Below are 24582 nucleotides of genomic sequence, written 5' to 3' on the forward strand. Positions count from 1 at the left end.
AGATCGAGTTCTGGGACGAGGCCCCGGGGCAGGAACCTTACGGGCTCCCTAGGTGAGGGTGTAGCTTAGTCCAGCCCCTAGTTGCCCTGAACCCTTGGAAGGAGAGCTCCCTGGTTGGGTTTGTGGGGGGAGGAGCGCCCTTTGCGAGCCTGCAGCTGTACCCTACGCCTGAGCGGGTCGCCACCCGCGTCCTCCACAGCCTCTGTTCCACGTTTGAGAGCGAACACCGACGCAAGTGGAACCTACGACGCAGCAAGGCCTGAGCCCTAACTTCCTAGCCTGACGCCAGGTTTCCTAGCCTGCAACCGTCAGTGGCGCTAGCTAGCGGCAAGAAATCTCCGCAGGTTAAGCACTGCAGAGGTCGAGCCCTCTGTTTTGTCCCTGTGCAGCCCCAGGTCCCGCCCCTTCATTTGGCCCCGCCCTGGCGCGCTCCTGCCACTGTCACCTCGGGCCCGGCCCCGCCCGAACCGCGCTACCATTGGCGGTGGTGGCGAAGCCACTACCCCCACCCCAGCGGGGGAGGCTTGGGCGATGAATGAAGCGTGAGTGGGCTGCGCGCGAAGGCCAGAGCGCAAGGCGCAGCGCGGCAGCCGGGTTCGCAGGAAGGTGAGTACTCTGGGACCTGAACAGCGTTGGGGATGCGGACCAGGATGGGGACAGGGTCTGGCGCCGCCTCAGATCGCCTCTTAGGTGTGCGGTCAGGAGTGCGGCAGGTGTTCGCGGAGGCCGGACTGAAGCGCGGCGGCGCCGGGGCGGCGTGGGGTGCGATGTCTGGCGGGAAGCAGGCCCGGGCACCGGTGAGGCACCCTGGAGTCGCTCTGTGGGGACAGGGCGGGACCGAGGGAGCCGGATGCAGAATTCACTCCTTGCTGCCAGCTGCCTGCGAGGGAGCTGCGAGTCTGCAGAAAAGGAAGAGGCGGGAAGCAGAGCCGCTGCGCCAGAGAGAGAGGGAAGATGGGAGAGGGCTGGGTCACAGGACTGCATTCGGGGAGCCACCCGGGCTGCCAGCCTGGGTAAGGGGCCGCGAGCACACGCGGAATCAAGCCCCTGCTGGCCTGACCAGGAACAGGTCTACCTGCGGCGGCGGCGGCGGCGGCTGTTGCTAAGTCAGAGGAAAACGTGAAGCACAAAAGTTGCTCACGGGCGGCAGGCTTTGTCCCTCCGAAGAGCGCAGATGTCTGGGTCCCTGAGTCCCGGCACCTTCATGCCGCTCACGGGCGTCCCCGGGCACAGGTGAACGCCAACGAGGATTTCGGCCGCTTTGGTGCCTGCTTGGCATGCTTGGTTCCAAACCCGGGAACCCGAGGCAGGGTACCTCCTTCTTCCCGGGGAGAGGTCAGCATCTGCAGGTGTACGGAAGTGAGATAGAGACACAGTCGAACCCTGCAGCTTGCCGAGTCCCCAGCCTCAGTGGCCAGAGTTTAGCGTGATGAGGCTTGCGGGCCTCCCCCAGACATGGCCATGGGGTATTTCTGTCTAGAGGCGTTGAAACCACGGTGGTTTATTCGTAATGGAACCAGCTCTCCATCCCTATTTCAGGCCAGTGGTTTTTCTAGTTTAGTAAACCAAGGCAGCTGTCTAGTCTACAGCTGTTAGGCAGCTTGGGGCAGGTGGACGTCAGGGGAGCGAGCACCTGGGGTTTAGCAGAATTATTTATAACTCTTAGCTGTGGTAATGGGGACAGCAGGAACTGTTTGCTGAGCCTGGCATTTAATGGCTGGAGGCTTTGGACAAGAGCAGCTCCAGGCAGCTTTTTAAAGTCCTCTGGCATAGAGGAGCAGGCTGAGGCACTAGGATGTTTGGAGTGCCTAGAACGACACGGGGGAGGTTGGAGGTTTGTACCCTTTGCCAGTCATTCTCAAGAAAAGAGGGACGCCAGGTCAGAGAATCAGTTACCGGAACAGGACAATATCAATGACCAAATGAGAACAGGTACCTTTTGGCTGTCCATGTGCTGCAAAGAGTGTAAGACCATGTGTAAGACTGAGGGTCTCTTGGTTGGGTCCTCCTTGCTTTGCCTGCCCACTAGGAAAGGCCAACAGGTACTGCCTGGAAAATTCTTCCTGGATGATCTAATTGTGGTTCATTGGGTGTGGTCCCAGAAGCAGATGCTGGACAAGTCCCAACCAGAACCTTCCCCAGGACTGCAGAGGGGCCAGGCAGGCAAGAAAAAGGCTTGTGACTGGGCAAAGGGAGGGGCAGGGCAGGCAGGATAAAAACTTTGTGAATGGGCCCAGCAGGAGAGCAACTGATGCCCAGTAACTGCCCTGCACAGCCCCTGGTACAAGGAGCTCTGTGCAGCAGTTTGGACTCTATGCCTGCCTGCCTTCCAGACACCCAGGTTTTCTCAGGTCACTGCTACTGAAGTTTGGGACCTGGTGCTCTAACTGTGAGTCTTCCATTACAGAAGGCTTCTGACAGCCTATTTCCCACGTGGGTACCGCTGCACTGTATGAATTCATACCCTTGTCATCTAAACTGGAACGGGTTGAGTTCTCAAACTTTCTCCAGTGGGTCCCTTTCAGGTTGAGACATTTGAGACATGGAAACGCCAGTGCTGACTCTGGTGCTCTTTACAGGCAGGAGGGGACACCCTGCTTCCTCTTGAGGTACACTCAGTGCCTTGCGAAGTACATACGGAGAACAAGTACTTCCTTCCCGATCCCCATGACCACTGGAAGAGATCATAGGTTAGTTCCTGGAACCCAACCACCAACTGTGTTCTGGGATTCTAGTGAAAGTCTGACCTTGGTGTGGTCTTGATGAACGTAGGGGACAGAAGGCACAACCCTAGTTCTCTGTGAGTCATTGGACAGGCCCTCAGGGACTGTGTCCCCAAGTGTGAGGTGGCCAGAGTTCTGCCTGACCAATGGAGCCTGGAAGCCATGATGGTGGGGGGCGGGGGGAGCCATGATGGTGGGGAGTAGAGGAAATGAGCCAGCATGCTGGACCTGGGTTGTATTCTCTTGTGGATCACTGCAGAGGCAGCAGCTGGGCCAGGGTGGTCTGGGATGTTCCTTCTCTCTGCTTCTCTTGATCAGCTCCAAACTTGCTGCTCTCAGATGGGGGGGCCTCTGGTTTTCCCCGACACTCCTTCTGTGGACAGGTGTCATGACCTCATTCTTGTTAGCATCGCAAAGAATTAGAATCAGCTGAGTGTCATGGCGCACACCTTAAATCCCAGCACTCAGATGGCAGAGACAGCCAGTGAGTTCAAGGCCAGCCTAGTCTACATAGTGAGTTCTAGGACAGCCAGGGCTTCATAGTGAGACCCTGTCTTGAAAATACAAAAACAGGGGTTGGGGATTTAGCTCAGTGGTAGAGCACTTGCCTAGCAAGCGCAAGGCCCTGGGTGCGGTCCTCAGCTCTGAAACAAAGAAAGAAAGAGAGAGAGAAAGAGAGAGAGAGAGAGAGAGAGAGAGAGAGAGAGAGAGAGAGAGAGAGAGAAAGGAAGGAAGGAAGGAAGGAAGAAAGAAAGAAAGAAAGAAAGAAAGAAAGAAAGAAAGAAAGAAAGAAAGAAAGAAAGAAAGAAAGAAAGAAAGAAAGAGAGAGAAAATACAAAAACAAACAATAAAGAACTAGAATCCTGGACCACATCTGTAGATGAAGGTGGTGCTTTTTCAAACCACATGTCTTTTAAGAAACTACTCATGTGTGGGTCAGAAACTGGGGCCATGGGTAGGCTGAGGCTTGTTGCCTTTGTCTGGGCTTCCCTTGGCACCAGATATCCAAAAATATGGGAGCTGAGGGACCTCCAACATGCCCTTTCTTCTTCCCCACCCAAGTGCTATTCAAGCACTCTTTTCTTTTTTTTCTCGGTTTTTCGAGACAGGGTTTCTCTGTGTAGTTTTGGTGCCTGTCCTGGATCTCTCTCTGTAGCCCAGGCTGGCCTCAAACTCACAGAGATCCGCCTGGCTCTGCCTCCCCAGTGCTGGGATTAAAGGTGTGTGCCACCGCCGCCGGCCCAAGCACTCCTTTCTTATGCTCCATCTTTGCCTTTGCCTTGCAACTTTTAACCCTGCAAGCTTTGCAGACCCAAGTCACAGAGAACGCTTAGGATTACTGGAGAATGGTCATCTCCACCCCACCCATACATACTTGGGATCCTTGAATTTTGTGCTTGGGGTCCCTTTGGCTAGAATATCCTGCAGGTATGTTTGCACCCTAAGAGGCCACCTGGAGGCAGTGGCTTGGCTGTACCAGGCAAGTCCTTTAGCTAGCTAGAACTGCCCCCTTCTGAACCTAAGAGGACCTTGAAAATCATGTTGTCACCAGAATCCCTCACTCCCCCCCTTTGCCCCCCAGAATGTAGAAGAGCTGTGAGAACCATGAGAACTTCCACATGGTCCCCTATTGCAGGAAAACTCTGGCTCTGACCATCACACCAATAGTCAGCAATGCAACAGAGTCAAAGCAAGCTACTTTTGTCCCTAACTATCAGATGAGCTGAGGGATGTCAAGTGAGGTGTGTGGGCTTCTTGGAGTCTGGGAGTGCCATACCTCAGAGGTTGGGGTTACTGATCCCAGTACTGTAGGTCTGTTTCCCATGAGCCTTAGTGGCAGCTGGGCCCATTTATGTAGAGGGCTGAGTCCTTCACCTCATACCACGTTGCAGGAGGGAAACTGCGGATCAGAGAAGCTTGTGAATTGCCAAGTGGGGAAACACCTGCCTGCCTTGGAGGCAATCTCTACCTTGCCTCTGTTTCTCAAACACACCTTGATTAGCAGGCTTCCATTCCTCTCTGGAGCGTGGTGCCTGGCAGAGCCCTCTGCATGCTTCTGGATCCCCAGATTCAGACAGGGTGGGAAACCCTACGTAGGTTGAGACAACAGACCTTGTGTGTGGGACAGGTCATTGTGGTGCCAGCCTTGGTGTCTCGAATTCAAATTCCCTGTCAATTAGTCCATGGCAGCTTCTGTGCGAAGCAGCTGTTTTCCTGAGCTTTTACCTGCATGTGGCTGCCCGGTGTGCAAACTAGTGCTTTAGTGGCTGACCCTTCTCCTGGCCCCACTGCCTGAGCTTCATTCTGAAGAGTGAAAACACACTCCACTTGTGCATAAGAGGAGATATCCAGGAGAAATGAGGAGGCAGGGAAGAGTCCCAAGGTCACAGGAGTGGCTGCTGACCAGGGTGTGTTGTCAGCAGGAATGCCCAGGAGAAAGTTGGGCTTGGTTTGGTGGTGACCCCAGAGCAGTTCGGTGCAGTGAATAGAGAATTGCCTTTGTCTCCTTCTCTTTCTGGCTGTAGCTGGGGATGTTGGGGTTGAGGGGAGGGGAGAGGAGAGGAGAGGGAGAGGAAGAGGAGAGGAAGAAGAGGAGAGGAAAGGAGACTGATGGGAAGAGAAATGAATCCGGTTTTCTGGCTGTCAAGGTCTGAGGAGGTTCTAGGATTTAGGTCTCAAAGTGTCCCCGAACAAGGACAGAATCATGCTAGACATCCCAGGTTTAGGACTTTAAGATGTCCTAGGAACGGCCCGCAGAGACCCAGGTAGCAGGGACCTGGGGCAGAGAACTACTCTGAAATCCTTTCTTCCAAATTGCAGTGTGAGCAGAGACCTGGGGGACTGCTCCAGCTGGGAGTTTAGAAAATGGATGGACAGGAAATAAGCAAGCATGGAGGAGCATGCAGCCAGGCAAACCAGTCCTTTTCTCACTGATTGGGCTGTGGCAGGCTGCCTCTGACCACTGAACTCTCAGACTCTGAGGAGGAGGCCACGGCTGGATTCTTCCAGGATTAAAGACATCATCAGCTAGATGCTGCACTTGCAGCCCTGAAGGCAGTGTGGGGGACTTGTAAGGGAATCTTGGTCACCTGTGGCCACCTAAAATAGCCCACATGTATTCCCCACGCCTGCGCACATGCCTACCCTCTCCACAGTGCTCAGGTGTGGAGCTCTCAGCTGACAGCAGGGGCCCCAGGGCTTCATCATCCTGGGCTAATCAGCTTGGCCTAATCCCACAGGGCTGTGCTGCTGGGCTCTCTCGGTGGAGCCAGCCTGGCGGGCTGAGGCAGAACTGGCAAGGTTGGCTCACTAGAGAGTGGGCTGTGCGAAGGATCCATATCCCTGCTCCTCCACACCTGAGCAGTGGTGGTTCAGCCGAACCTCCTCAGGCTGAGAAAGCTCCTCAAGCCTGGTGCCAGCTTCTCCTGGCCTCACATATTTTTCTTCTCCAGTACACAGCTGCTAGAAGTGGAAGTAGATTCAGGGCTGGGGCTGCCACACAGGCAGGTGTCACTCCTGTGGCCCCTCCCACCAACAGTTATTTAGTGGTGATGGTGGGGGTAGTCACATGGCTGGAGTCCCAGGGTGAGAAAGGTCTCTGTCCTAGGATAACTGTCCAGAGTACAGGGCCCTTCTAAGGGGAGTGATGGACCTGCTTCCCATGTAAATTGGAGCCAGTGGGGATGTATTCAGGATGCTCAGGCAGCCCACATTTGGTCATGCACACAGGGTGTTGGATGTTCTGTGAAAGGCTCTTCTCTTACAGCAGTGAGTAAGCAAGTCCTAGCTCTATGTGTTAGCCCCATAGGAGCCCGGATTCTGCTGAATTGCAGCTACACATGGCTAGCAAGGAACTCTTAAGGAATGCTCATGTGTGGGTGTGGGATCCTTGTAATGGGGACCGTGTCCTGGGGGTGGGTCCCTGAACCCTGGTATCTAGCAGAGTTCCCACTCATAGCAGAGAGGTATCAGTGCCAAAGGAATGGCATGAGCTTGCATGAGACAGGGTTCTCCAGAGAAGGACAGACAATGAGAAATATAAGGGGATTTATTATTAGGAACTGGATCATGAGATTATGAAGATGGACACGTACCAAGATCATGAAGACAGTAAGCTGAGATGCCAGGCTCCCTTGGGCTCTACCCTTACACACACACAGCCAGGTCCTCCAGAAAGTGGTGCCTATGGACGCCATGGTGTCTCCTTCAGAAACCCCTCACTGACATGCCCACAGTGACATGTGACAAGTGTATGGACCTGGAGTCTAGCCAGCCTGACACTGGGCTCTGCTCCAGCCATCCCATAGCCTAGCAGGTCCGACCGAGGAAGAAACTTGAAAGCTAGTGACTGGGACATACTTCAGCAGCACCATCCTCCTGATATCAGAATGACAGCTGTGGGTGTGGGCATGGAAGCCCAAAGATTGATATGTATACAATAAGATCTTTTTCTTTTATTGGTGGTGATGATGGGGTGTATGTTTGTGTTATTGTTCATGTGTGTGCAGGAGCACATGGTGTACACGTATGTGAAGGATAGAGGACAACCTCAGATGTTGCAAGCACCATCTATCTTGCTTTTTGAGACAGGGTCTCTCACTGACTTGGCAGGTAGACTAAGCTGACTGGCCAGTGAGCCTCTGGAATACACCAGTCTACCTCCTCATGCTGGGATTGTAAGCTTGCACTGTGAAATTCAGCTTCAAAAAAACCATGTGTTCTAGGGATTGGAACTCAGGTGCTCATGTTTGCAAGACAAACACTTTACCAAATGAACTTGGCCCCATTTTTAAACATTTTTTTTATTTATGTGGCTGTGTGAGTATATGCCTTCTGTGTGTAGGTGCCCACAGAGGCCAGAAAAGGACATTGGACCTCCTGGAGCTGAAGTTACAGGTGGTTGTAAGACACCTATAGGTGCTGGAAATGGAACTCAGGTCCTCTAGAAGAGCAGGGAGTGCTCTTAACTGCTGAGCCATCTTTACCACCTTGCAGCCCTGTCTTTTTAAAGTAAGTCTCTATCTTAGGTTGGCCTTGAACTTGTGATCCTTCTAGCTCCATCCCCCCATATGCTGGTTTTATTGGTATGTGCCACATGCCTCGTCAACTCCGACACCCTACATTGGAAAGGTAGCAAACATCAGAAAGTCACTTGGCTAATATTTAAAGTAGGATTTCAACTTGCTCATTTCAGTGTAGAATGTAGATAAGTCTAATTTTAGATTGTGCTTCAAATATTTGTCAGTGTTCTTAGCTCAGGTGAAACCGTGGTGACGTTGGTGCTTCGGACATCTACAGCTAGAATGCTTCTGAGGTGGCTCTCATTTTCAAGGAAGAAATCCCTCTGTTTCCTGCTGTTTGCTGCTGATCACAAAAATTGCCATCTGAGTTCCATTACACCGTGCACACTGAGCTGCCTGTCACCTGTGTAGTCCCCAGTGGCTGTCCGGGGGTAGGGTGGAGGGAACACAGTGGGCATGAGGCCAGCCTGGATTAAAGGCAAAAACAAACAGCACTCTGGTGACCTTGAGTCTTTCCCTTCTGACTCTCCTTGTGCCCTCAGAGTTTGCTTTCTGTTTCAACCCCAAGTTCCAAGGCTGGCATGCAGTATGGCCGTTCTCACCCTCCTACCTGGTCCTACCCTGCTCCTCTTTGTCCCTCTCCTGTCCTGTTCCATTGCAGTTTGAGAAAGTAGACTAAATGTGCTTGCTTTGGGGCAGGAGAGATGACTTGGGCAGCAAAGAGCTTGCTACCCAGACATGAGGACCTGAGTCGGACCCCTGCTATGTATGTGAAAAGACAGGCCTGGTGACACACACCTGTAATCTCAGAGCGGGGGAAGCGGAACGAAAGATCTCTAGGACTTGCTGGGCAGCCAGCTTAGCCAGATCAGTGAGCTCCAGGTTCCATAAGAGACCCTTCCATAAATGACAAGGTGATGAGCTGGTGAGATAGCTTAGCCCGTGGGGACACTTGCCACCATGTCTGATGATCTGCATTCAACCTCTAGGACTTACATAGTAGAAGCAGAGAACTGACTCTGGCACACGGTCCTGTGACTGCCATGAACAAATAATATAATTTTAAAAATAGAAATTAGTCGAGGAAAACACCCCATGTTGGCCTCTGGCCTGTACATGAATGTGCACCTATGTGCATATACATATGTGTATACAAAGCTACTCTGCTGTCTAGGTGGGGCCTGGCTACACTGGCTGCCCAAGGAAGGTTTGACTCTTGTTCCCACCACATGAAAACTGCCCCAGCCTCAGGTGCTCTCTTGTGACGCTGTCCTTCTCAGGCAGGGACACCAGCTTGTAGAGAAGCGTTGGCACAATGAGTACTACCCCAGGCATGGTCACCAGCACCAATTACACCAGGAGTTCTTATGGTAGAATCTCTGCTGTTCACAGCCTCAAAAGACAACTGCTGATGCCAGACAGTGCCAACGTGTACAAGTCAGCCTGGCACCAGTGGTGGGTCACAGTGTCCTTCAGAAGAGGGCGAAGCTGTACTATGTGGACCCAGCCGTGAGTTAGGTGTGAATTATGCTGGCCGGCTGACCATCAGACTCTCTGCTTCTACAACAGAAGGCTGCTCGGGCAGGCAAGGCCAGAGAGGACGGAGTGCAGGTCTGGGCCCTGTCTGGGCCTCAGCTCTGCTCACTGCTTGGCGGTCTCCATCTAGCAGCTCTGTCTTCAGTGTTTTCAGACGTGGCCACACCTTCAAAGTACTGGAATCCAGTCCCTGGGACCAGGCCAGGTGTGGCTCACTGGCAGCAGGGCTGTCGTCAGGAGCAAGATGAATGAGTGAGGGGCTGACCAGAGGCCACTCTGAGTCAGAGAAGGCTTATCCCAGTGATGGACCACTATGTGGGAACTGAATGTTCATGTATGAATGTCGACAGATTAGGGAAGTGTTTGCTAATGAGAAATTCTATTCACAGAATAGACCCAGTGACAAGACACTCTCTCATCTCATCAAGCCACCTCTGCTGCATCCTACCTGCTGTGCTGCCAGAGCCCTCTGCACGAGGCTGGAGATGCCCCAGCACGCGATGGGGGACAAGCATTTCCTTTCCCTCCCAAAGCACCTCTTCACCAGTGCATCCTCAGCCACAGACAGTGGGTGTGACACTCCACCCAGCAGCAGAGCATCCCCAGCCTCCCTGCGCTCTGCCCACAGCCCCCTGGACTCCTCCAGCCAACACCTGTTTGAGCCCCAGGTTGAGAAGCGGAGTAGCCAGACAGCCCGTGAGGTGCAGTACAAGTCTGCTGGGCCGAAGAGCACACTGTGTGGCTGGCAAGCCTTCACTCCCAAGTGCTTACAGGTCTTCAACACCCCCAAGGGCTTCCTCTTCTTCCTGTGTGCAGCCTCCTTCCTCCAGGGCATGATAGTGAATGGCTTTATCAACACTGTCATCACCTCCATTGAGCAGCGCTTCGACCTGCACAGCTACCAGAGTGGGCTCATCGCCAGCTCCTATGACATCGCTGCCTGTCTCTGCCTCATCTTTGTCAGCTACTTTGGGGGCAATGGGCACAAGCCACGCTGGCTGGGCTGGGGTGTGCTGGTCCTGGGGATTGGCTCCCTGGTGTTTGCACTGCCCCATTTCACTGCTGGCCACTATGAGGTGGAGATGGATGAGGAGGTGGGGGCAGGGGCATGTCTGGCCAACGGGAGTCATGTGGAGTGTATGGACTCAGGCCTGTCCAACTACAGGCTGATCTTCATGCTGGGCCAGCTGCTGCATGGTGTGGGTGCCACACCTCTCTACACACTGGGTGTCACCTACCTGGATGAGAATGTCAAGTCAAACTATTCACCCATCTATATTGGTGAGTGGAACTTGCCAAGGAGTCAGGATGGGTAGACAGAGGGACCAGATGATGACATTGGTAGAATGAAGAAGATACTTTCTGGGAGCCTGGCTAGGTGATCTTATGTCCCTCCCTTGGTCATATGACCCAGGTGCCCCTAACTTGAAGTGGCACAGCCATCAAGGGTTTCACCAAAGACAGGAGAGTAGATGCTAACTTTTCTAAGAAGCCCTGCAGGGACTTCAGGCCAGAAATCTCAGAACAACTGCACACTAGGTAGGGCCTGCTCAGGAACCCCCAAGTCCTCAGGCAGGGCTGGGGCAGGGTTAGCTGGCATTGAGCCTCTGTGGTTTGGAAGGAGTCCTGTGCAAAGGTAAGTGGGAGGAATAGAGCCTGGCTCCCTGTGTGGCCTGTGTGTACTCTGTGCCTGGCCTCTCTAAATGGGAAATAAGTGGTGAGAATTTAGAAATGCTGAGACTTTGAGGCAAAGCTACAAAACAGTTCACAGGTTCTGTGTCGTGGCCTGTGACCTTCAAGGCAGCTGCATGCAATGCTGCTAAGCTCACTGTCCATGCAGGCGGCCTCGGATTTTATGCCCTCCCAGCCCAGGCTCCTGTTGGGGATGGGGGCAGTAGGGAGCCTATCAATCATTGCAGACTCCACTCTCTCTCTCCAATGGCCTTCACCTCCTGCTTTGTCCACTTATGCCTGCCTTTCCATGTTCCTCCTGTATGGACCCTGCCCTCACCATGCAAAACAGAGTCATAGCGTCTCTGCTTTCATGTGAGTACAAATGATGTCCAGAGTGCACTTTTGGGGACATTTTAGAAGTTGATGACTGGATATCATTCCCAGTTGCAGGCCACACAGATGCACTCTGACCTAAAGGGGTCCGCAGCGGGGCTGCAGGCATGTCTTAGGAGGGCCCGCTGGGTGGCGTGTGACGACTGCACACTCTGTTTGCCTTCTAGCCATCTTTTACACGGCAGCCATCCTTGGACCTGCAGCAGGCTACCTGATTGGAGGAGCCATGCTAAATGTTTACACAGAATTGAGCCAACGGTGAGTAACTGGGCGTATCCACGTGCCTGCCTCAGCACCTGGGGTGCTGTGGGCCCCAAAGGACGTGTCTGATATTCAACATGAGGCTGGAGCAGGGAAAACCTGGGCTAGTCTTGGCTACAGGGATTGGGGCATGCAGAGAGACTCGGGGTCTTTGGGTGGCTTCAAGGACATAACCAGGGAAAGGTGAGAGACATAGGGGGTCGGGGGTTCAAGGTCACATGATTATGAAGCCCTGGCCATGTATCTTCAGGCTCTTTTCTTGAAGTGACAGGCAGTGCGCCTGTATCTTTGTAAATGTAAATGGGAGAGTGAGGAGTGAGAGGGATGGGGGGAGACAGCCGGGAGGTTGGGATGGCCCTTGCTGACTACTGCCCAGCAAGGCTGTGCGGATGGCCTGGTCCTGTCCTACCATGGGAGGGCGGCCCTTATTGAGTTTTCCTCGTAGCTGTGCTGGGTCTTGGGCACCACTCCACCTTGGGACTCTCTCTGCAGATGGCGCCAGCGAGGTTTCTAGTGCTCTGCCCTCTCAAAATGCCGCCTCTAGCCCTGGGTTGATACTATGGGGTCAAGGGTGCGTGTTCTATGCAGAGCCTGAGGTAGGTCAAGGCTCGTGTCCCCAGATCTGGATGTGTTTTGCCCCTTGGGCTCTGGGTTCTGAGTCACTCTGCACATGGGGGTGGGAGCGTGATCCAAGCCTTGGGGCAGCTTCCTATTGTACCAGAGCAGAGGTTTTACACTGCTGTCTTGACCTTGCTGCCTAGAGTCCTTCCTCCATTCCTCTCCTATCCCTTATCCTGCCACCCCTCCATCCCTCACTGCCCCTGCACCCTTTTCTTCCCACGTATGAAGTCCCACCGGCTGATTGCTCCCTTCCCACAACTTTTCCTGTCCAATTCGAGAGCGCCTCTCTCCTCCTATGCAGATGGCAGTCGGACGGCTAATGGTTCCTGTGTGGGTAGCTCAGTGAACTCCAGCTGAGCCCTTTGTCCCCTGAGCTCTGTGGCCCTGCGGATGCCAGCTGGTGTGGGGAGGGACACCAGCTGTTACTTGAAGCTCCTGTCCCCAATGGGCCTTGCCCCCAAGGTCTTAGTCTGAGGCCCAGATGCAACTTCCCTGGGTCCAGTAGTCAGAGTCTGAGTGAGGAGCTGCTCTCTTAGTGAATGGCCATATCAGAAGGCTTCTCCAGTCTGAGGGAGAGGTGAATGTACAGCTATAGCCCCATGGGCCTCTGTTGCCCTCTGTGCAGAGATCCTAGGGGAGTGAGCAGGTTACCCCATGCATGTGCTGGAAAGGACATGGGTGGCCGGTCAGTAATCCACGGACCATGGCTTCTCCCAATAGGACAGAGCTGACCACTGACAGCCCACTGTGGGTTGGTGCCTGGTGGATTGGCTTCCTAGGAGCTGGGATCACCGCATTCCTCATCGCCATTCCCATCCTTGGCTATCCCCGGCAGCTACCAGGTGAGTTCCCTGCCCTGGTACAGAGGTCCCATCCAGGAGGCAGGATATGTTCTTTCCTGTCCTGTCCTCTCTGTCATTTCAACTAACGAGGGATGGACTCTTTGGTCTCAGTCTTCCTCTGTGTGAAGAGCAAGGCTGACCAAGCCTGCCTGCTACCCCTCCCATGTCTCCACCAGAAACAACCCCTTCACTTCCATTCTACTGGGCCCACGTGACCCTCTGCTCTCCTAGCTGCAGACCTGTCACATGACAACCTCACCTTTTTTCTGGCCCACGCCCTCAGACCTTAGACTGCAGTGCTGCATGTGTGTCAGCATGTGGTATCCCCAGGTCCTGAGGGGTGGAGTCGGGGTCGGGGGCAGCCTCCGTGGAGTATGTGATGTCCTCTAGAAGCTATCTGCTGACTCTATCCCTCCAGGTTCCCAGCGGTACATCGTTACGAGAGCGACTGAGACACAGCAGCTGAAAGATCACAGCCACAAAGCAGTGAGCAATCCGACTTTCGGCAAGACTATCAGAGACCTGCCCCTGTAAGGAGAGAGAGAGAGAGAGAGAGAGAGAGAGAGAGAGAGAGAGAGAGAGAGAGAGAGAGAGAGAGAGTGGGTGGTGGGTCCCACATGGGGTCAGTGCACCCTCCAAACCATCCACAGCCTCTGAATCCCCTTCTTGACCCAACAAGCACCCCAAGACATGGGCAGCAAGCTCCTGGAGGCACAGCCCTGGCTGAGGCCAGAATCACTGTAGGAGGCCCCACAGAGCAAATGTCTTTCTATGGCATGCCCCTCTGTGTATCTGCAGGCCTGGAGCCCTCCCCAGGCCTGGAGCCCTCCCCAGGGAGCCCCTCAGGCAGTATAGACCACTCTTGTCTTTGCACTTGCTATCAGAAGCTCTAAGGAGGTACCGTTCTGAACCACCCACAGGACAGAGAACCACAGGAACAGAAGCCTCTCTCACTGACATTCTCCTCCCCTGGGGTGGTCTTTTCTATGCTTTCCATCTTCACTCCATCCCCCTTTTCTGTCTGTCTGTCCTGACTCTGCTGTCTTTATGCATCAAGGTACAGTCTCTGAGCTACTGGGGTCTTAGAGAACAATGTGGATTTTAGGAGTCTCTGGTACTTACACTTATGTCTCCTCCTTGTAAAATTGAGCTTTCCATAGACCTAGGGAAGGTGGCCTTAGGAAGCATTGCAACCCTTTCATATGTCCTGATCTTATGAAAGGCAGTGTCTAACTGACCGCTTGGGAGTGGAGGGCTATTGTGGGTGAGGATGAGTCCACAGCCTGTTCTTAACACAGGGAGGGCAAGGGTAGCCTCCCGGAGAACCCAGAGGGACAAAGGGAGACTGGTAAAGGTGGAGATGCAAGGCCTTTGTATATCATTACTGCTCACCCAGGAGAGCCAGGAGTTGCCTACCTAAGAGGGCTGAGCCCCAGGCACGGCTGAACTGGCTGAGGGCCTGCTAGTTAATCTTAAAGCTGTCTGTGTTAAGCCCTCTAGGGCAGAATAACATGGCATGAGCTTTGTTCAGCTGGGGAACCTGGGCCTCTTACCAAGTATTATACAGTAAGGGGTTCATGCCCAGGGTTAGTGTCTGAAGCCAGGTGCTGGAACTAACCAAGCACAGGAATGTGTGCCTCCTTTACGATCATGAAAGTCACGGCCAGTTCTCAGGGCAAACTCAAGAATCTCAACCAACCAACCTGCAGTGGGATTAGATACTTTGTGTAACATGTTCCGCATGGCGGAGTCACCTCATCCTCAACAACCAACAGCCTGAAGCTAAGCAGGTCTAGACAATACCTTAGGAATGGACAAGCCTTTGTGTGTCTATCCCACACCAGATATACCCCAGCTGGGGAGGGGCTGGGAAGGGTCAGCACCCTGAGCCTGTCGGTCCCTGACGGCCACAGTTCCTCCACAGCTGCTTTGTCAGAACACAGCTGAGCAATTGACTGGAAGGACTTTTCAACCCTCAGGTTAAGAAGTAAAATGTAGGAATTGGGTTGCTTTACCTTCGAAGGGATCCTGTGAGTGTCTCACTGGGGCCAGTCTGACCTCCCAATGACTCTAGTCAGTGTCTAGGAAGCAGTGGGTTCTTGCGAGTGTGAACTTCCTCGTGGAGCCTGCTGACGGTGGGACTTCGAGCTGATCCTGGCTTCTCAGGGCACTGATGTATGGTGGCCACACAGCAGACAGGGAGCAGGCACCGGCTCACCAAGCCTTGATAAGCTAAAGGAGCAAGTTAGAAGGCACACAGCATGCAAGTGGCGTTGTTCTCCTCTCGCTAAGAGCCAGTCACCTTCCTGAGCTTCTAGAAGCAGCTTCCCTGCAGAAGACATCGTAGCTACTGCACCACAGCTGACTTCAGGGAATGCCCTGCCCCGTGTGAGCTGTGACCGAGAAGGGTGACTATGGGGCACGGCAGTCACTTGTACGGTGACCAGCTGTGTCCCCAGGCTCTGTTCCCAGGGGCTCTGTAGGGTTTCGCACCAAGTCTTCTGTGATATCTCACGTTCAACCCCACAGTCAGCACACAGCCCTCACCCCGGGGAAGCGAGAGCCTGACTCTCAGCGGGCAGGTAGGCGGCGTCTTTAGAAGCACTGCTCAGATGGCTGTGCTGTCCCGCCCAGGGTCTGTGCTGCCACGCCCTGGCTACTCTGCCAGGGTCCTGGGAAGGCAAGTCAGGCACCTTCTCACTGTGCGGCTGCTGGTGTGGCTGATGCCTTTCGCATCCCAGAAGGGATGGCAGGGGGAGGGAAGGAGCCAGGTGAGGGAACCCAGGGGTTGCAGTACCGGGGCCTTAGATTCTCAGGACTCTAGGCCAAAGTCACCAGGGGATTACCAGACTGCCTCTGACCACCAATCCTGCCAGCACTCCTACAGCCACTGTCCCCTAAGTACAGGGCGAGAGAAGGTGAGCTAGCCGAACCCAGTAGAGACTCCGTGAATGTCCCTGTTTCCAAATGCAGAAGATGGCTGCCCCCTTCCCCAGAGCCTGTGGTTGGGAGTCTGTACCTCTCTTGGTGACTCCTGTGCCTTCTAGATCCCTACACCTTGGTGGCCTCTTACCCCTTGGTTACCCCCACCCCTGGGAGCCCCTTCCTAGACCTGTCCAGCCCTGAGCTTGGTGGTCACCCTTACCCAGAGCCTCTACTACTTCGTCACGGTGGCTACCAGAGGTGACTGCCGTCTTTATTCACCCGAGGTCTGTCTCCTTGTCCCCACACTGAAACTGGAGATCACACAGCAGTGGCTCATCTCTGTGTTTTAGTAGCCTTGAGGACAGGTGCACTAAGGATTGGTAGTGGAGCCATTGATTCACTGCCTGCCAAGCCCAGCCTTTCACCCCCTCGTGGTGTCCAGGATAGGTGTGGGTACCACTTCACCGCCTTCTCAAAACCAGGGCCCTTTGTGTGTGGATGTGGCAGGAGTGGCAGGTTCCTTACATACAAAATCTGACCCTCTGTCTTTTTCTGGTCTCTATTCCCCTTTCACCCAGCTCGATCTGGCTCCTTCTAAGAAACCCCACATTCATCCTGCTCTGCCTGGCAGGGGCTACTGAAGCCACACTCATCGCCGGCATGTCCACATTCGGTCCCAAGTTCTTCGAGGCGCAGTTCAGCTTGAGTGCCTCCGAGGCTGCCACGTTGTTTGGTAAGGAGACAGAGCATTGGAGTACTCTGCAGAGAGGGCTATGACTCCTGCACATGTTAATCACAGCCTTCAAACTCCAAGTGGACAATGCTCCAAGGGGGAGGGCAGGGTCAACTCCTACACACAGACCGCTTTACCCACCATTTATTAAAGAGACATTTTGAGCATGGCTGTCCCCATGAGCCATGCAGCCAGTGCCCCAGAGTCTTGCGGGTCTAAGTTTGAGTCTCTGTACCTGCCTGACAGGACTCTATGGCAGGCTGGCCTTGCAGGGATTATAATAGTGGGTACCATCTAGAGCACTTACTCAACCAGCGCCCATGGCCTCCCTGTGCTGAGGGCAGGGCCATAGCCTTACTGATCACACTTTTGGCTGCAGATGCACCATGCCCTGGTTGGCACTAGGCTCGGTCTAGGGTATTGACCAGTGTGGATGGAAGGCATCAGCTGCAGCCCACCCTGCAGATCTCATTGTCTGGGTAGTGAAAGGGTGTCATATTGGTGACCCCGCTCTCCCCAGACATGTCCTTACCTGGCCCGGATGCCCATACCTGGTGGCTCTCTCCCTTTATTAGCACTTTCCTGTGCTGACACCCGCACCCTTGTATACCCACAGTGGGCCTTCCAGGCTGAGGGAACCCATTCTGCTCACACAGCTATCCTGAGCACCCATGGCCCTCAGTGTCCACAGTAACGATGCAGCAATGGCAGGACCAGGGGTTTGGGGCCCTCACTGAGTTCCTTCCTCAGGATACCTGGTGGTGCCAGCAGGCGGTGGTGGCACGCTCCTGGGTGGCTTCCTGGTGAACAGATTCAAGCTCCGTGGCTCTGGGATCATCAGGTTCTGTCTGTTCTGCACCTTGACCAGCCTACTGGCCTTCTTTGTCTTCCTCACGCACTGTCCCAACATGCCCATGGCAGGTGTGACAGCTAGCTACGCTGGGAGGTGAGCCTGGCAGAGGCCTGGCAGAGGCCCACATTCCTGAGGAGGGCTGGCACTGGTGGGGCGGTGCAGGGCCACAGCAACACAGGGGCAGGGAAGTGCAGAATGCCTGCACCCGTGCTAACACACATCCAATGCCCCATTTCTGCAGCCCCCTGCCTGAAGGCCACTTGGACCTGAAGGCGGCTTGCAACGCCATCTACTGTTGCCAGGCAGAGCACTACAGCCCCCTGTGCGGTTCAGACGGCATCATGTACTACTCGCCCTGCTATGCGGGCTGCCCCGTGGGTGCTGAGACTGGCCCGGGTGGCCAGAAGGTGAGTGCGGTCGCTGCCCACTGCCCCGCTCTGGCCGGGACCGGGAAGCCTCCGCCTTCCTCGTATGATCAGCGTTGTTGTTGGGCTCCCCAGATGTACCGAGGCTGTAGCTGTGTCCTTGAGAAGGTTGCCTCTGGCTTGGGCAATGCTACCGCAGGGAAGTGCACTTCCGCCTGTCAGAGAAAGCCCCTCCTCCTGGCTCTCGTGTTCGTTGTAATTATCTTTACATTCCTCAGCAGCATTCCAGCTCTGACCGCTACTCTACGGTAAGAAGCTCTCACCACGTTTTTCTCTTTCAGTACCAGCAGGTGGCGCTCTGCAGATGCTGCTGGGCCCTGGGGTAGCCGCAGGCCCAGGAAATGGGCCGCGTTCTAGTGGCATCGGAGTCGACTGTCTCTGGTCCCCAATGAGGTGTTTGGCACCTAGGGAGGTGGCGATGTGGCCAGGACTCTTGCTGGTGTAGGGGTGTGAGGTGCGCAGCCAAGCTCCCACGAGCTCTGACATTGCGGTCTTCATTGCAGGTGTGTCTGTGATCAGCAAAGGTCCTTTGCCCTGGGGATCCAGTGGATTGTCGTGAGAACACTAGGTACGGTGCGGGGTGAGGAAGCCATGTACAGGTGTGCAGTGCGTTCATGAATAAGGAACCTAGAGGTGGCCTGTCACCAAGCTGTGTGTTGCTATGCCGGCAGGAAGCCCTGGACCACACTGAGATGGGCCTTTCCCCAAATGTCCACTAGAGGGGCCCATTGTCGTTCATTTACCCAGTAGGTTTCTTTACCTCAACACAAAAGGGCCCTCTTGAGAAACCATGGCACTCTTTGCCCAATGCCAATTCTTCAGAAAAAGGGGTTAAGCCCCCTTTGTACCCATGAGAACGCAAATGGACAATATGGCCTTGCCAAGGTCTTCCCTGTGGTTCACCCTTTCTTCCCCCACCAGGGTACTAAAGGAACTCTCTCTTTTGGCAGGCAGTATTCCAGGGCCCATTGCCTTTGGCTGGGTGATTGACAAGGCCTGCCTGCTGTGGCAGGACCAGTGTGGCCACCAGGGGTCCTGCTTTGTGTACCAGAATGAAGCCATGAGCCGCTACATGCTCATTGCAGGGCTCACTTTCAAGGTGAGATGGCCTTCTGGGGTCTGACTCCACTTCTGCCGCTGCCCACTCTCTTTCCCCACCTCCTCCGACTTCGACCTCCTACCTTACCATAGATGAAGGCACAGCCATGGGGTTATGACCACCCTGAATCCAGCTGACTTCACAGAGGCTGTGTTGTCCTTCACTGTTTCGAGGGACAGGGCTGGTCCATGTCTTTCAGGGGACCCTGTTCAGGCAGTGCCAGGTCCTTCCACCTTTCCTTGGCCCCTTCTTTTAACCAAATGGCAGTTTGCATTCTCTAACTGAAGTTCTGGTTCCCCATGAGGGACTGATTATGCAGGAAAGGTGTGTCTTTGTAGGGCAGAGTACTACAAAAACAGCCTCTTGTCTCCCCAGGTGTTGGGCTTCCTCTTCTTTGTCACTGCCTACTTCCTGTACAAGTCCCCATCATCATCCGCGGATGGCCTGGAGGCCTCCCTGCCCAGCCAGTCCTCAGCCTCTGACAACCCCACAGAACAGCTCCAGAGCAATGTCTGACACCATGGGCCCCTCCACATCTCCTGAGGCCTCTTCCTGGATACCCTGACCCCATCCTCACAGGGTGGCAACCCTGAGAACCTTGAAAAACCTCACCCTGCATTCCGGGGCCTCGCACTGCCCCACACTGTGACTGAGCAGCCTCTGAGATGCTAAGGAGGAAAGAGTATATCACATAAGAACCAGACATCCCCCAAGCCCTAGAGTCTCCAAGGCATCACTACATTTCATGGACTGTCGCCTGGTCCTGACTTCCTGTGTCTACTGAGAAGCCCCTGCAGGGCAGCAGTGCCCTGGGTGGCATGATCCTGTGGAGCCAGCTACTTGACGTTTTGCTTGAATCAGCTCGTACTGCCTGTCCTCGAAGCCTGGTGGCCTCTGTGCTGGGCAGGAGCAACTTGAATCGTTACGTGTGGACTTACATTTTGCACTGAACAGTGTTTGTGGAATCAGTTTTGTACTTGATCGTGTGACTCATGTCCAAGCAAACTGCAGTGAGGGTGTGATCCCATCTGAGGTGCCACGCAGATTTCGTGGATAATGTGTTTCTATGTTTTTGGTTAAGAGTGTGTACATAATATATTTTAATATTTAAAGCAATGATCTTTGTGTGGCATTTTATTTCTATGGGTCTATGATTTGGCAGGTCAGTCTGCCCATCTTTGATGTAGGTTTCCATAGCAATAGGCTGTCCCAGGCATTGGCTGGGCCCACAACACTTCTCAGGGAGCATCCCTATTGCCCTTGTGACCAGAAGCAAGGCAACAGTGGTACAGGCTCCTGCCCCATGGCCCCAAGTAGACAGGCTTCAGCCCAGACCTCTGGACCTTCCCCACTTCCTGACTGACTCAGGCCACATCTGTGAACCTTGGGGTTGGGCATAGAGTGGCCAAACACTGCTATCAGTAAGATATGAGTTGGGGAACCCTGTGCACTCTGTGCAGATACAAGCATATGCAACGTGAGGATTGCACTATGGTGTGAGTACTGAGTTGAGAGACAGGCACACACAGGCACATATGCACACACAGATGGCCTCCACTGCTGACAACCCAAATCCAGGGGAATGAAGGTCACAGGGCCTCTGTTCCAACTCAGCCATGCACCTCACATCTGCTGAGAAAATACCAGTGTGCAATGTTTTGGGTCTCACGTACCTTGCTGTGTGCTGAGAGGGAGGGCAGCTAGGTAAGAGGTGTGTGTATATATATGCATGCATACAGAGGTCAGAGGATGGCCCCCATTGTCACTCCTCAAGGACTATCCGCCTTGTTTTTTGAGACAAGGCCTCTCACTGGCCAGGAGCTCACAAAGTAGCCTAGGTTATCTGGCTGAGGGATCTGCCTGCCCTGCTTCCCTAGCACTGGGACAGCAAGTGTGTGCTCGCATCTCTGGCTCTTTGCCTAGGTGCTGGGGATTGGCCTCGTGTCCTCTTGTTTTCATGTCAAACACTTCGCCAGCTGAGCTGCCTCCCAAGCCCATGTGCCTCCTTTTGAAAGGCTAACACCTCTACGTGACTAAGGCTGTAGCAGGAATCTTAGAAGTTCTTATTAATAAAATCAAACCCGAGGCCCGTTATTGGGGTCAATGCTGGTAGATCAGAGAGACAGAACAAGCCACAGCTACCTCACCTCGCCGGATCCTCAGCTGATCCTGTTTCTTCAGACTGGAAGCTTCTGTGTCCTCATCCCAAATGGCTCTCAGCTGAACTGCTGCTCGAAAGCCTAAAGCTTAACCAGCTAAAAGCTTAACCAGCCAAATGCTTAGTTTCTGGTCCTCACACCTTATATACCTTTCTGCTTTCTACCACCACTCCCTGGGAGTAAAGGCTTGCTTTCTGGGATTAAAGGCGTGAGTCACCATGCCTGTCTGTATCCTTGAACACATGGATTTCTGCCTCTGGAATGCTAGGATTAAAGGCGTGTGCTACCACTGCCTATCCTCTATGGTTAATATTGTGGCTGCTCTGTCTCTGACCCCAGATAAGCTTATTAGCATGCACAATATTTGGGGGAACACAATACCACATAAGGCCACTCCACTTTTCTTCTTATCACTAGACATGCAGGTCACAGCATCTAAGCCCATAACCATTGGGGATGAAGCTCAAACTTTCTTAGAATTCCTGTCTAGAGAAGTGATGGGTCCTTCAGGAAGACACAAGGTACCACACTGTCACACAAGAACCATGCAGTCACACCAACACACAGAAACACACACACACACACACACACACACACACACACACACACACACACACACACACTGCTGGCACTCCAACTCAACTTGCATAACCATCAGGGCTCCCAGGCCATCACTCTAACAGGATTATGAATGATGAGGACAAGGAGGCTCTTTGTGTAGGCAGATGCCCTGGTGAGCCAACCTGACTTTCCTCCCTGGCACCTGCCAGCTTCCATCAGCTGAGCAGTGAAACACTTGGGCTTCTAATCACAGCACTGCCCTCTGAACACAGGGCAGCCCTGCCCACTGGCTGTGTGACCCCAAACAACCTGCTTGGCTTTTCTGTGCCTTGATTCCCTCTTTTGCAGAAGAAGACTTCGTGTCACCTGTCTCAGAAAGGCTGGCTGCTGTTCACATCAGCTCCTGCACTGGGTTCAGAGGCCTGCCTGGTACTCACAATGCGGTCTGAATACTGCTTCTCGTCAGACCTCACACCTGACGACCCCTGCATGACCCACTGAGAAGCTGACCGAGTCTGTAGCAGTTTTTTTCTAACTGGGTGTCTGGATGCCTCACTCTGTTTTCTGGGCACCTTGATAGCTTCTGTGCATTTTTAGCTGAGACACTGATATTCAGTTGACCCCACCTAGAGAAGAGACATTGCAGAAATTCTATCAGATGGAAGAGTGACCCTTTCATGAGGCATAAGCTAAGATGTTCATTCCTTGCTGGAGACCACAGTTAACTGGGTGCTTTTTTATACTATGACTGACCACCCTTAGTGTGGTCACCCAGGCATAGAGTGGCCTCAAATCAGAAAATGTTCCTCTGAGGCCACTAGGGATGGGTGGGTGAGTCCACCTGAGATTGGACTCAAGAATCACCAATCCAGGGACAGAGATCAGGTCCCACCAGAACCCTCCCTGGTGTCCCCAAACTGCCAGGACTCAGGCCATTCCATCTCTTTGTCACCTATGGTTTCCTCCCCAAGACAGAGCCCCAGGATCTAGCCCATTAGGGCACCAGGACCTCAGGGATGTGAGTTTCAGTGACTCAAGCTATGCAAAGCCCCGCTTGCTAGCACCCAGAGAACACCTGTGGAATACAATGACTCATGTGACCACTGAAGGTGACCATGTGCCTTGCCCTGCTAGTCCTCACAAGTGGAGGACATTCACACACCAGGACAGAAACCTCAGGGCCCTGACCTGAGAGGCAGCTCTGAAGGTAGACTGTGCTTTGCTTTCAGAGTCTCTGGGTACCCTCAGGCTTCCCTGGGGTCCTCAGATCCCCCTGTAATCAGAGATCCATTTCAGGCAGCAACACTTTGGCTTGGCAAAGGAAAGAGACAGCACAGATGAGAACCCTCCCCGGCCCTCTGACCACTAAGGGCTAAGCTGAGCGGGTGTCAGAGAGGGCCGCACTATGGAGGCAGCAGCTTCCTGGGCCCTGCCTCTCTTGAGTCGGCAAGGTTGGAGGCTCATTTCTGACAACAGATTTTTTTCCAGGAGACCAGTGCCATGTCCAGGCTGGGCTGTCAAAGCTCTGATGTCCATGGCTTTTCTCTGGTGTTCACACACACTGCTGCAGACAGGCTCCAGGGTTATAGTCCTGCTGAGTGGCATAGGCATGTGGCAGAAGGCAGCAGCAGCTTAGCCCACACTTGGCTACCCTCCAACATCCTAGGGGGCAGAGTGAGGGCCATGTTAACCAGGCTGCCTGTGGGGAGAAGACAATCCCAGGATTAGGTGGTGCTGTCAGGGCCCACCACACCCTCTTGGTTTTCTGTGAAGGGAACTTCGGATAGCTGTGACAGTGAGATATACTAAGCTCTGAGGGATACTTCTGGGTTTATGGTCTGGGGTTCTTTTCAAGTAGCAAATGCCAGTGGAGGGCCAATGGCCATATTTCTTTTATTCTTATATTTGGTTAAAAATAATCAAGCAATTGCAGAATCGCTTTAAGCCTCAGATGATGCCTCCCCTTTCCTGGTTAGCAGACATCTGGAGGGATGGCTGTCTCTTCAGTTCATAGCTCCCCAGATGGAAATGAAGGGGTTTCATGCTTCCACAGGGGCTGTATACCTAGAGAGCTGCAGGCCAGGGGGTTGCACACCCAGGAACTGCATGCCTGGAGACTGCATACCTGCCTGCCCACACTGTGGACCTAGGCTGCCAGGCCCATATCAAATGCCAAGCTAACATCCCAGCATCCCAGGTCTTCCTCACACTGGAAGGCCCCATGCCAGCCCAGTGAAGACCAAGGGTGGCTATTAAGCTATACCAGTTCCTGAGCTGGCCAGTCTCTGCTCCTCCAGCAGAGGCCTGGCATGGAACACACCACTTACAGGATGGCTGGGCCTGTGCTCTACCCCAAGACCCTGCTCCACGGAGCTAGAAACTTGCATATCACCTCCCTGAGGAGCTGACTCTGGAGCCCAGAAACCTGTGATCTTCAAAACAAAAAACAAAAACAAAACTACCCCATGGTGCCCAGGCTCTCTTTGGAGAAGCACTGAGCAGAAGCCTTTGAACAGGTGCGGCAAAGATCATCGCGGTTAGTGCTAAGAGGACAGGAAGGTGCAGGACCTCAGTACCCAGAACCACTACAACCCAAGGCTTTGCCTCTATGGAGTGTCCACATGTATCTAGGATGGACCAAGACCTCTCCTTGCAACAGCTGACAATCTGTGTTGTACTTGCATGGGTGAGGTTTGAGAGGCCCTCAAAGGCCAGTTGTGGCTGCTGGGAGGTCCTTGGGTCACTGGCAGCGTGAG

General features: G+C 53.8%; 1 protein-coding gene across 3 annotated transcripts; it reads left to right on the top strand.

Annotated features, from left to right (window-relative positions):
• Positions 1-486: 486 nt before the first annotated feature.
• Positions 487-20222, top strand: Slco4a1 (solute carrier organic anion transporter family member 4A1). 3 transcript variants are annotated; one of them, XM_006976054.4, is made up of 12 exons: positions 487-606; positions 9670-10561; positions 11515-11605; positions 12950-13071; positions 13490-13601; positions 16575-16729; positions 17480-17675; positions 17824-17989; positions 18083-18255; positions 18511-18575; positions 18958-19106; positions 19482-20222. In XM_006976054.4, exons 2-12 carry the CDS (start codon positions 9766-9768, stop codon positions 19620-19622), a joined length of 2166 nt encoding a protein of 721 aa, XP_006976116.1. In that variant the 5' UTR covers positions 487-606; positions 9670-9765; the 3' UTR covers positions 19623-20222. The 3 variants fall into 3 exon arrangements, with proteins under 3 accessions (XP_006976116.1, XP_076427463.1, XP_076427464.1); XM_076571348.1 differs by lacking the exon at positions 487-606 and adding an exon at positions 2580-2690; XM_076571349.1 differs by lacking the exon at positions 487-606 and adding an exon at positions 7713-7733.
• The last annotated feature ends 4360 nt before the right edge of the window (positions 20223-24582 follow it).

Source organism: Peromyscus maniculatus, chromosome 4, assembly GCF_049852395.1.
Source record: "Peromyscus maniculatus bairdii isolate BWxNUB_F1_BW_parent chromosome 4, HU_Pman_BW_mat_3.1, whole genome shotgun sequence".
NCBI classification, from domain to species: Eukaryota; Metazoa; Chordata; class Mammalia; order Rodentia; family Cricetidae; genus Peromyscus; species Peromyscus maniculatus.